At 42.3% G+C, this 13,592-nt stretch overlaps 1 protein-coding gene across 1 annotated transcript in view; it reads left to right on the forward strand.

The window, feature by feature from the left end:
* The window catches only part of SLC7A13 (solute carrier family 7 member 13), a 34,857-nt gene extending 22,955 nt beyond the window's left edge, over nucleotides 1–11,902 (forward strand). Inside the window, exons 3-4 of the mRNA XM_075583010.1 lie at nucleotides 9,020–9,384; nucleotides 11,203–11,902. Coding sequence (XP_075439125.1) covers nucleotides 9,020–9,384; nucleotides 11,203–11,448 — 611 coding nt within the window. The 3' untranslated portion in view covers nucleotides 11,449–11,902. The remainder of the gene's footprint in view (nucleotides 1–9,019; nucleotides 9,385–11,202) is intronic.
* Nucleotides 11,903–13,592: the final 1,690 nt, after the last annotated feature.

The raw sequence follows: 13,592 nt of genomic DNA on the forward strand, positions 1-13,592 counted from the left end.
CAAAAACATACAGATTAGTATCAGGCTCCAGGTGCGTAGGGAAGAGATAAGACACAAACACAAATGGGGAACAGAGTCACCCAGATCCCTGTTGGCACGCACTCGTGGTGCACAAGCACAATTAACAAGGATAAATATCCACTGATTTAACCAAAATCACACTACCCCAATGAGGATATAACAACAGTTACAGACAGACGGTCTGTATAAAAACAGAAAATAACAAAACTTTAATGTTGACAAATAGTCACGCTGAAACAAGTGTAGGTATGTACATGTGGATTAAAAGAGGAATAAAAATGATCTCCTGAGGGGGGGTGTGTCAGGTGGGAAGCTGGTAGTGAAATCAATCAGCTTAATAGCTATATTGTAATTATCTTAGCCTCACTACCAATCAATCCATATACAACGATGGTACGGTATAGTGGTGCGGTATAGTAAATATAACCCTGCTAAGGTATATATACCACAAATTGAATACAAATGTAGAATATCATTAGCTGCAGCCACAGCAGAGGTAGGTATGGTAAGGAGTGTGGTGTGTAACAATATACACGCTGTACAGTGGCGGCCGCCTTTAATCTCCCGCTGCCGTTTCCCCGCGATTTTTGAAATCGCGGGCAGATGCGGCATGTTTTCAGACGGTTTCGGCGCCGTGGGCGCTTTCAATGTTAAGCGCCATTAGAGCTGTCTGGGAAATGCAGCTGGCGCGCGGCCAAGTCCGTGAGAAACGGAAAACATCCCTGAATTTTTTGGGGGATGTAGGAGGTTAAAAGGGGCCCTGGCTGTATGTGCAGGCAGTATATAGTGGTGCAATGGTAAACACTTATACACCTAAGGATGCCTCTGTCAAATGACGCCCCAACACTCAACCCCAGAACTGATAATATCAGAAAGCTGCAGCTGCAGCACCACAATGTCAGCAGTGTCCTGTTTACAACCGTATCACCGAGCAGAGTGAGAAGATCTCCCGCTATCACCGTCCTGAACACCGTCCCGCTCGCAGGCGCCACTACCTTGACGTCACTGCACCCCGACGCCGTTTCGTGTCCGCAGACACTTCTTCAGGGGGAGTGTCTGCAGACACGAAACGGCGTTGGGGTGCAGTGACGTCACGGTAGTGGCACCTGCGAGCGGGACGGTGTTCAGGACGGTGATAGCGGGAGATCTCACTCTGCTCGGTGATACGGTTGTATACAGGACACTGCTGACATTGTGGTGCTGCAGCTGCAGCTTTCTGATATCAGTTCTGGGGTTGCGTGTTGGGGCGTCATTTGACAGAGGCATCCTTAGGTGTATAGGTGTTTACCATTGCACCACTATATACTGCCTGCACATACAGCGTGTATGTTGTTACACACCACACTCCTTACCATATCTACCTCTGCTGGGGCTGCAGCTAATGATATACTACATGTGTATTCAGTTTGTGGTATATATACTTTAGCAGGGCTATATTAGTATTTACTATACCGCACCGAACAAAAAATATATCAATGGCGCTCTGCTCTATTATGTGTATGTGGTGTATATGAGATAACAAATAGAATAATACAACCAGTAGTGTAGATAGTCTCCTTGGGATAGGTGCTCCACATGTGATAGGTGACCATGTAAGGAAAAAAATCAAAACATAGTGTAATACTGTTAAACATACATACAGACATGTAACATGAGACTGACTCTGAGAACAACAGGTGACCAATTACAAACACATTTAATAAAATATATCATTAAAAATACATGAATACATATAAAACCAAGAAATAGAATCTGATAGGACACTCCAACTCAAGTGGGGGTACCTGCTTACCAAATGCAAGAAGGTATCAAGCAGTGAATATATAAGAGTATCCCCTCTATGGGTGGCTGCTGCTGCAACGATGTCCTGGGCTCACACGTGTGGCTTCCTACGTGGAAGGTGATCGATCACCATCATTGTATATGGATTGATTGGTAGTGAGGCTAAGATAATCACAATATAGCTATTAAGCTGATTGATTTCACTACCAGCTTCCCACCTGACACACACCATCAGGGGATCATTTGTATTCCTCTTTTAATCCACATGTACATACCTACACTTGTTATTTTCTGTTTTTATACAGACTGTCTGTCTGTTACTGTTGTTATACCCTCATTGGGGTAGTGGGATTTTGGTTAAATCAGTGGATATTTATCCTTGTTAATTGTACTTGTGCACCACGAGTGCGTGCCAACAGGGATCTGGGTGACTCTGTTCACCATTTGTGTTTTTGGTTACAAAATGAACCTGTTACTCACAGTTGCCAGATAATAGTATAACTTGATTATTGTTGGTTTTTCAATTTACATTTACTTGTAGCACTTTAAGACTGTTAAATTGTGAGCTAAGAAAAATATAAAGCTTTCTGATTAGTGAAACAGATTACAAAACAAATATTTGGAAAATCTTGGAAAATCACAGGAGTTTCACGTCTTCCCCATTCTCTGTCGAGAAAATATAGAGGTAGCACCCGCTAATGCTCCCAGTGGGCATTGCAGCGTGACACACACACTACACCTGCAGGAGCAGATGCCATCGTAATGGCATTAGCCATGTGCAAAAAAGGCTATCAATTGCACCCACTGGCTTGCTATTTTGTAGGGGTGAAGGGTTTGAGATAAATTCTATATAGTCTGAATTGGTTTCTTGGGCCATTTTCATATGAAAAACGGCCCGAATGCCTACTTTCAATTTGTATAGAATAAGACCTTCAGAACAAGAGATTATATTACAATGAATAATTCAACAAAATTAGCATTTTTCATTATGAATTTGTAACATACATCATCAACAGAAAATAAATTCTGGCAAATACACAGACATTGATTGCAAAAATATTTTAGGTGTTTATGTTGAAAGCCTGCACTTATATTCTGAATGGGTCGCAGACGTCTGTAATTTTATGTTAAATAGTTAAATACAGTAATTAAAACTTGTAAAACCCATGTTTTTATATAGACTAAAATCTCATAAATATCAACAAAGAAAAAAAATACTGAGTCTACTTGGGACGTATCAATGCCTTTGCTAGCATAAGCATGTTTTGCCTCTTGCTGTACTTAATAATGGCCATAAGGATCTTATTTTCTTCTGTGATTCAGCAAGCTGTATACATATGTGGCCGGTCTCCCCTTTGGGCTTCCCCCTTGGTCTCGTTCCCTTACCTCCGCGGGTGCTGCCGGAGGCTGCGGTGAGATCGCCGTAGGCAGGCAGGTGCAGGGAGGTTGAGGCAGGGGCAATTGGGTCGCCAGAGATCCACGGCAGCTCCCGTATGCAGGACGCTGTCATGTTCATTATGCGCATGATAGAAAAAGTAGCAAAAGCGCTCAAATGCCAGGCGAAATAATGATGTAGTGCCAGAACCAACATCCAAAGGAAATCCGTAATCACAAATGTAGAGTGGTAGCAATGCAGCTAACAATAATGGGTACAGTCCTCCTGAAGACAGGTAGTGGGTAGTGCAAGACCACCCACGATCAATCTCATTGGTAGGTTCCCCTTGTAGCAAAAGTACTCACGTTCCTTGGTGTGGCTGGCTGTGCAGCTTCCAATGCTGATATGCAGAAGTAAACGATTGGGAGGAGCACACAAACTGAAAGGAGCAGGAAAGGACCCAAAATCAAAATATATAAAAAGGTACTGTATTGTGTCATGAGACCCATCCAACGCGTTTCGAACATCACAGCGTTCTTTATCAAGGAATTATGCGCATGCATGAGTAGACGGTTTATGCATGAGCAGACGGTTTGCGCATGCGCAGATAGGTTCCCAAGTCCAGCAGCCATTAGCATAGGTTGCGCATGCGCGGTGGAGCCAGACAGAGCGGTGGCCATTACAGGAACAGGCCTGCAGGGGAACTACAACACCCAGCAGCCACAGGGGCTGCGATCACATGGGTGCAAACAGCCAATAGGGCTGTCAGGATCATGGCCAGCTAGGGGTTAGGTTTGGTGCAAATCTGAAATAACGTCAGTCAGAGCTGTGACAAGGAAGGGGTAGGTGGTGTGTGCAGGTGTCTTTGGCACCTGCACTCGGCCAGATACCCCCTGTTAGGCCCCAGGTAGGCCCCAACTCCCACATAGCTTGTGGTTGCTATAGGGACTTGCCCTTAGACAGGAACACTGCCCCGCTTAGCAATATTAGTGTCAGGGACACAGTGAGATGCCGCACGGTGACTGCAGCCTGCGGTCCAGAGCCAGACCATAGAGACAAAGTTAGAATGAGGCTGCGCTGGCCTTAGGTGATCTGGGACCAGATCACCCATCTATAACAGAGACTCTCTTCATGGTGGGAATGTCCAAGCAATATCCACCCAACGTAGAGGCAGAAGCTTCGTGTTCAGCACTTTAGATCCGTGGATCCCATCTTCATCTGCACGCCCGGGTGTGGACACACCCAGCAGGTACCCAACATATCACATGATCCAACTCAACCCTTTAGTGGGGAAGTGCTGTCTCACACATTTGGGTGGGTTGGCTCTTGGGAGACACTGGGACAGTCCGGTGCCTGGAGCACCTCAGTATATTGGGGCAAACCCCACCGGGTTGTGGACACAGTGTTGTCGAGGCACAGTGAGGGGTTATGGCTCTGCAAAGTCTGTGAGGGTGTATCTTACTCTTATTATCGGTTTATGCTGTGTATAGTAAAACTATTATGCTTTACACGTGTGCATTCTTTATTGTCCTGTAACGGGGTCATTCCACATAGTAGAATCCCATTACAGGTGGAGGCGCTACCGAACGATCACTCAGGTACACCCCAGGTTCCCAGCAGCAGAGACTCAGATCTCCTGTACTCCACAGGTATAGCACCACACATATACCATAGCCACACATCTCCCAGGGGGTGGGGGAAAGTGCTCTACACATATATCATGACTTGACTCTCTGAGGCTCCCAAATGTATTTTAAGGTGAAGATATTTCTCCAAGCTGAAGCTCAGCTTCTGTGGGTGCACAGATATTATAAGTTAAAATGTATCATTAATGGACTGCAGCAGTGCTAGACAGACAAGTGTACTTTAGTCAACAAAAGTCCAACCTTCTGGGTTTGCATTAGTGGAACTTAATGTTAGAGAATTCCTAACAGTTTCTTATGCTTTCAGTTACTTATTAAATATACAGTACTGTGAAGCTGCTTAGTTGTGCCGAAGATTTTAGTCACACTCATTGAATGGAGTTGGATTCTTCTCAGCACTTGGAAGTAACTTTACTGCATATTGAATAGTCTAAGGCAGGGGTGCACAAACTTTTTGCCCTGCGCCCCCCTGTCTGCTCTCTTCCACTGCTAGCACCTCCCTTACCTAGTATCAAGCATCAAATGATACTGCGGGTCGTGATGTAATGTGACCCCGCGGTGGCATTTGACACTGCGTCACACGGAGCACGGTAAGTGAGTTACAGAGGCCGAGCGCCGTCCCCCGGAATTTTATTGAAATGCGTTGGGGAAGAGCGTGGGACCTCTGTAACCCCTTCCCCCCCCCCAAAAAAAAAATCTTGCGTGCCCCCAGTTTGCGCACCCCTGGTCTAAATCCTAGATGCACTAATCTCCATGACTCTCACGTTAATGCTAGCGCTCTATCCACAAAAGATAAGAACATAACGTTAAGTTGTATATTCTCTTGACAGCATTGCGTTAACTATAACAGACGTTAGTCAAAATGAGATGAAAATAAGGTATTATTTTAACATCCGATATCCACAAATCTTTTAAGGTTCATGTGGAGACTTAATGCTCCATTATTTAAGTTAAACGATACCTAAATCTGGCATTACTACTGTACCAGATGCTGAAATTACGGCTTTTGCAGTGTCTGGACAGATGTAACGCCATAATTAGGCATAACTTAAATAATAAATCATTTTTTTCCAATGTTATTTCCCCCTCCTCTCTCTCAACTTCAGCAAAAACCCGATTTCAGTTTCTGAATAGGAGTAACTCCAAAATTGATGTACGGTCACTGTAAGGCTGCGTCCATAGAAGGACAAGCAGCGCTGAGGCGTGCGGATGCTCCGCGCTGAGCCCCTGCATCCTCAATGAGGATGCCTTCAGAGGGGGCTCACGCGAGCATCCGTAGGCGTGCTCAGGCTTTGGAGTTTTCAGCCGAGCGCCAAGCTGTTTTTCAGCGTGCTGTCGGCTGAAAACATCCAATCAGCCTTAAGCAGCGTCAACGTCACGGCGCTGTGACGTCGGCACCGTGACATTGACGTCAGTGCGTCACAGGCGATTGGCCCAGCGACGTCACTGCCCCGCCTCCAACCACCTCCCCCCGGCTCCCTTCGCGCACGCTGGCTCGCCTGCAAGTCCGTGCAATCGCGCTGACTGAAGCAGGCGAGCCTCAGCGTTAGCGCGCCTCCGCTCTCCCCACCTTTCTATGGCCCGGGCCTAAGTGGAGGAAGAAGAGACAGACACACAAACTGCAATTGATTAGAAAGTTTGAGTCTATTTACAGTATCTCCAATAAACAAGAAATAAAGTATATGCAGCATACAGTACATATACAACGGCAATCAATAGAGATGGGTGAATCCGCCCAAATCCTTTTTACAGATTTTTTTGGCATTTTCCCCCCAAAATCAGTTTCCAAGTGTTAAATCAATAAATGTATTTGGTCGGTTTTAATCCGCACAGATTCATCAAAAACCGCCATTGATACAACCTACAGATGAAACCGTTGGTTTGGGCCCTCTCGCTTTGCATGTCCCATACGGCCTCCTCTCCGTGCTGCAAGATCCCAGTAACCAAACTTCATGGCCCATTGGATTAACACAGCGGGGGTCCCTGTGTTTAAATGGGACGTGAAATGTGTGAATCCTACCGGGCTGCTCCTGTATGTAAGAGACACGCACTAAAAGTGAGACTGAATCAGTCCCTCCCCCTGCGCACCTCTAACAGACAATCGCACAGCTTTAATTTTATTTTAATAACACTGTATTGTAGCAAGGGGTCTTCAGAAATGTTAGTACAGAGAGCAAAGTCCTTGGCGCACTATCAAGTGCATGAACCTGATAAATTAGTCCTGTTTGTTGAAGAACTAGTTGCAAAGTGTCCACAGTCTGACTTCCTGGTTTTCTTCTGAAGTTTGTTGATCTGCAATCAAAGAGAACAGGAAACCATTGCGCAGTATCTCATGTGTATTGAAGCCTCATTCACACAGCTGCTAGATACTTACATCTAGATGGGTAAATGCAGGCCTTGAAAGGTATCTTTAAACCGGAGATTGATGTCTGTCACCGGGTTCCCCACTGGTGTTGCTCCCGCTCCACAGATGGCCGGTCCGCCTGCTGGATTTAGCTGGGATCCAATCCTGTGGATTCAAAGCAGGAGGGTAATGGACTTGATTTATTCCGTAAATCTGAGTATATTTGATGTACTACTAAAAAGAAATATCACCAGGCAAATTGCGTCTGACCAAGATACTCTATGCTGTAATTGGAATTCAGCTCCTGGTGTTAGGAAAGAGTTAAGGCGGTCTGTGTTCCTGTCTCAGATCTACAGGGGGAGCTCCTTTCCTCCATTCCTCCATCCTCCATCTCCGGTTTAAAGATACCTTTCAAGGCCTGCATTTACCCATCTAGATGTAAGTATCTAGCAGCTGTGTGAATGAGGCTTCAATACACATGAGATACTGCGCAATGGTTTCCTGTTCTCTTTGATTGCAGATCAACAAACTTCAGAAGAAAACCAGGAAGTCAGACTGTGGACACTTTCCAACTAGTTCTTCAACAAACAGGACTAATTTATCAGGTTCATGCACTTGATAGTGCGCCAAGGACTTTGCTCTCTGTACTAACATTTCGGTTTACAGCTATATGGAATAGCTTATTTATAGTCCTAGGCAGCCCATTCCCATACCCTCCCCTAATCTGATGGTGTGGGGTCTATATCATATAGTGGTTATCCTTAATACGTTTAACACACTTATTATTGTCACATTATTTTTATTTTTAATTTTATTTCACTTGTTGTATATACCATTTCACTATACACACAATTCACAATAGGTTGAGCGCTTGGTTGTAGTTTAGTTTCTCTTTTCACTGCAAGGGGTCTTCAGAGCTGAACCGCATTAATTTCAGGTCCGGGGACCCCCTTCTTCCCGAGTTACTGGTCCCGTTATGGGGTTCCGGTATCCCTGCCATGTTTACATTCTCCCGTGTCACGGCACATGTGACCGGGAGATTTAAACAAAGCAGGGGGATGCCAGCACCCCATACCGGTAAGGTTAATAACCACTAGGCTGATTATGGGGATAGTGACCAGTAGTTATTTTTTTTATTTTACTGTCGGTGCCCACTGAAGATGAGGGGGACGAGGACGGCCTTCATCCTGGCAGGGGTAAGTACAACTTTAATTTACTATATGCTGGCTGGGTCATGTTTTAGTTGTTTAATTTTTTAATGGGCATAGAAATGAAATCAGCTACACTGCATGGTCACAAGCTGGTCACTTTATATTATAAGTAGTAGCCACCTTAGCAACTCATGCTGTAGTGATCATAGAAGCATAATGTAGTATAGACTAAAAAACATCTGTACAGCTTTTATATTTGAAGTTATGAAACAAAATGTTCCCTTATTTTTAATCCCAAGAGGATCACTCATTGTTTTTGAGCTAATCGTTCGCCAATTAAAACTTTACTTTTCTATAAGCCACAAAAAAAAAATATTTTTGGGGCACTTTATGAACTCATTATCTCACCCATTTTCTCCCCCAAATTTATTATTTTTGCTTTATCTAGGACTGGCTGTTATAAGTTATCCCCTCCTCCTAATGATACCACCATTATTATATATCATAATTGTCAAATGTTTAAGCAACTAAATGAGAGATTTGAGGGTTCTGAGCTGCACAGCAATTACATCAAGGTACCTCAATGACTTTTAATGAAAAGTGTCTCCCACGGTCTAATGGGGTCATAAGTAATTGTTCATTTTAGCACCACCTGTAACTTGTAGAGTGCAAGTAATAATACTGTCATATTCTTTTATTGCAGCTGCAGTGTCTGTTACTTGGGCTGATAGAGCGATTCCCTCTGTGGCCTGGATCATTCCTGTCTCAGTTGCTATCTCAATATTTGGTTCACTCAATGGTGGCATGTTTACGTTAGGGAGATTAAACTATGCTGGTGGCAAAGAGGGACATTTACCAGCCATCATATCCATGCTTAATGTTCATCACTTGACTCCAGCACCAGCCATGATCCTCTCAACAATTATTGCATCCATTTTTGTCATCCCATCTGACCTACTTTCTTTAACAAATTACTTTGGCTTTGCTTCTTCGCTGTTAGTTGGCCTAACTTGTACTAGTCTGATAGTTCTCCGCTACAGAGAGCCCAATCTTCATAGACCATACAAGGTAAGATAAACTCCAAACATATATACAACAAAACATCTTTCTTTTGCATTTTCTCAAGGCCATGTTTTAATTATCGGTTGATAGGTAACAAGCAATGTACGCATAGTCGAGTAGAAAAGTGGGACACTTGAGATATAACTTCTTGTATAAGCCTAGGTTTACACTAGCGTATAACATAGCATGATCTTATTTGATTAATGTTGAGCTTATTGCTGAAGCTCAAGCTTTTAAGATCTCTTAATTGCTTTAGTTGAGTTTACATCTAAAAAGCAGACTTATGAGATGTCAAATGTTTACCTGCAACTTGCAACATATCTAATTATCCATGACCAATAAGGCATTTGGAACATGTCAGTGCTGGCTATGGAAGAGATCCAAAGCGAAAAGGAAAATAGAATATTCCTGCGCCAATTGTATTGTACTGTATGTCTTTATTTATATAGCACCAAAAGTGTACTCATCGCTTCACAAAGAATGCAGTACAGGGAATAATACAATAAGTGCAGAAAATTCAGACAATAGGAAAGCAAATCCCTGCTCTGAAGAGCTTACAATCTAAGAGGTTTGATGGGTAACATACAGAGACAGCAGGTGAGGAAATAAGTGCTGTAGATGGCAGTGCTTGGCCACAATGGGTGGTAGAGTGATAGTATTGGAGAATAGCCACAAGTGCAGGCTATTGGGATGCTTGCATTGTGGGGTGAGTTTTAAGGTTAGTCAGTAGTAACGGAGAGGGTTAACACCATTAGCAGGAGAAGAGATGGCAGGGTGGTGTGGGTGAAATCAGGTGTACAGTATATGTCTGACTTCAGGCCTAGGGGAGATCCCCCAGTACCTTCCAGCAGAAAGGAATAGATAGAGGATGTGAATAGAGGATTTGTGTGGGTGTTTTTTATTGAGGGGTAAAGAAGTTGTGGGGAGAGAGGTGTATAAATAATGGTGCAGTGGTGAGTGGGGAAGTTGAAGAGAACAGAGGCATTCACAAAGGAGTGAGGAAGCAGTAAGCAGAAAAAGCAATAGGGAGGGCATAGTAAGATACAGGAGGAGAGACTTCTCAGGTACTGGAGGATATGAAGAGTACAAATAATCACAACTTTTAGAAAGTTAAGTTCTCACAGTTGCAAAGTTGTTGTTCAAATTCCAGATCTTCCTCAAATCTTCACCTCCAATTTCAACTCCAAAATTAACTCTGCCAGACACTTTAAATGTGACACTTAAGATGGGACACACAGCCAAATGGCTCACAGCCAATATAGTCTGTCTTAAATACAGTGATCACATGCATTTGTCTAACAATTAAGGGAGGTGTTTGCCTAATCAACTCACACAGACATACCAATACAATTTTAAATTCTGGAGAAATTGATGGTAGAATTCAGCTCATGCAAAATATAATTTTTTTTACTTGAATGTTCTCAAATATTTATAAAGGACTGTCCCAGACTCTCACATTAGCATTGCTTGCAAGTAGAAGGTAACCCCCTTATTGAATTTTTTTTCTTTAAAGAAAGAATAATAATGCTCAGATTCTGTTTAGTTTTGTAAACGTATTTACTTTCCCAAGGTCATGTAAATATGTTTGTCCTTGTTTTCTTGTGTTGTTTTGAAAATGATGCCAACATTAGGTCAATTTTCTCATGAGTTAAAATTAATTCCCATGCGTATAGACTATGATATATTAAGTAATGTAATGCAACATGTGTATACGCACTTTACTACCCTTGTTCATGCAACTTTGTGCAGAACAAATATGTTGATGACCCATCTGATAGTTTACATTTATAATGAATTTACCAGTGTTATCTTTTTAATTTTCAGGTCTTCCTTCCAATTGCGTTTGGAGTAGTGGCAGTGTCTATCATTTTGGTTTTAGCACCCTTAATACAGTCTCCAAAAGTGCAATACCTCTATGCCTTGCTCTTTATGTTAAGTGGTATGCTTATCTACTTTCCCTTTGTATATTTCAAATTACATTTTTCCTTTTTCGATAAGATCACTTGCTATTTACAGCTTTTTCTTGAAGTTGCACCAACTGATATGTTTGATGATTCTAAGACTCAGTAGCAGTAATAACCTCTCATTTACAAACACATTTACATTGTATCATACAATAATCATGTTGATGCAACACAGAAAAAGATATTATTGCAAATACAGAAAATACAATTTTAATTATTTATATTTGGTGAATAACAAAATATGTATTGAACTGCAATAGTGAAGTCAAAGGTAGTGATATTGCCCTGATCTGCACTATTGCAGTGTATTGGATAACCCCATTGCATGTTTATTATGTAAAATTGTGAAACAGTTTATTAAAACATCTTAAAACAACGTTTGTAATGTTATCAGCTCTAATCTCTCACTGTTATTTTATCTTTAAGTAAATATCTACGCATTGTATGATTAATGTATTTACACGTACACTGTCTTGTACTATTCCACGTCTTACTCCTGGGCCTCTTCTGTCTCCTCTGTTCCTTTTCACACCAGACTGCCAGCACCCACCCTGTCATAATATATCTCACTTCCTCTACATCTCTCTAGTTTTATTGTAGTGTATTGGATGTCTTTATTTACATAGCGCCGTTAATGTACATAGTGCTTCATATGCCATATCTGATAACGAACCATGAGACGTTTTTTCTTCTTTCTACATTTGAAAGCTTGTAACTGTAATGTATCTGTTGGTCCAATAAAAGGAATCACACTTAACAGTGTTGAAAAATTACAAAATGATAAGGCTTAAAAAAGGATGTGGAACAAAGGAAAATAGGCTTCTGCATTCACAGCATATACACATACAGGAATCCTAATACCGTATTATCAACAATAAATAAAAAAGGAATGGGAAATAAAAATTGAGTCTTGGAACAAATAAAATCAAATACAAATATTTGACTTAACCTTACCAATTTCACCCCCGCTGTGTATAAAGAGCTCAAATCCAACAAAAAAAGTTATTTAAGCTAACCATAATTAAGCTAATCAAAAAATGCTGATTCCAGGAAGCAAAAGATTCTCCACTTGTAAATATTCGCCACTGCTGCTCCATATACTCCCGAGATCACCAGGGAAAACCTCAACACAAGAAAAACAAGAAAGGAGCACAAAATAGGAAATGTGTAAATATAACAAAATAAGAGGTAATAAAAAAACTCACATCTAAAATTACATAGAAGAGCATGGGTGAATGCATCGTCTTGCTCTCGGAGGTGAAGCTGACAACAATCCGGGACAAAAGATACATGTTCCAGGGGAACCTTCCAGAGTCCCAGAGTCCCAGAGTCCCACTCCAGGGGAAACATACAACAGTGGGGATACCAGCAGTCTGACATCATAACGGGCTTCTAACACCAACATCAACACATTTCGCCAGGACATACTTGAAAAATGAGAGGTCTCAATTATCCGACCTAAAGAAGACCTATACCGTGTTTCCAGGATGGGATTGAGCGCAACCACCTCGTTGAGCCCTGAGGGGCCTTGCTATGGAACATGAAGATCCAATATTGTTCCCTATAATCTGATGTCCCTACTACTACCCTTGGGATCCCTCGGGACCACCTCAAGACCCCTAAATAAAAAGCAGACTGGATTACCACCATGGTGATCTAAAAAATGTTGTGCCAGTTTCTTTTTCTCACTAATCAACCTTCTCATTAAGGGGGCTATACACTAAGCAGTGATAACTGCTTTAAAGAGTGCAAAGTGTCTTTTAAGGCTGATATAGCCTGCTGTGCAATTCACTAAGCAGTGAGAACAGAGCTTTATCGGCCTTAAAAGGCATTTTTCCTGGCCTGTAATAACAATCTGTGCGATCAGGCAAAAAACGGCAAATGCGCCTTAAAAGCACGCCAGAAAAACGCGGCAGTTAACGGCAGGCACAAAAGAAGCTGGGCATAGAAAAAAAAGCTTTGTTTACCTTTTTTCAGGCACACTGTACATACAGAAACAACAAAGGGATAGGGAGTGATCAGAGAACCATACTAATTGAATAAAGTGGTCAAATACATCAATGTGGTAATCAAATAATGGGCACACCATTGGTACCGCAGGCCAGTGGGAACCCCCTGCGGGGATCAACCGGGGACACCCGCCAGCCTGTTGTATGTACAGTGTATCAGAAAAGGTGAAGGGAAACACAAAATGGATTTGCCCCCTAAAAGAATTCACTTAAATGCACACCAAAACAGTGGAAAATTTAA

Source organism: Ascaphus truei, chromosome 2 (genome assembly GCF_040206685.1).
Source record: "Ascaphus truei isolate aAscTru1 chromosome 2, aAscTru1.hap1, whole genome shotgun sequence".
Classification (NCBI taxonomy): Eukaryota; Metazoa; Chordata; class Amphibia; order Anura; family Ascaphidae; genus Ascaphus; species Ascaphus truei.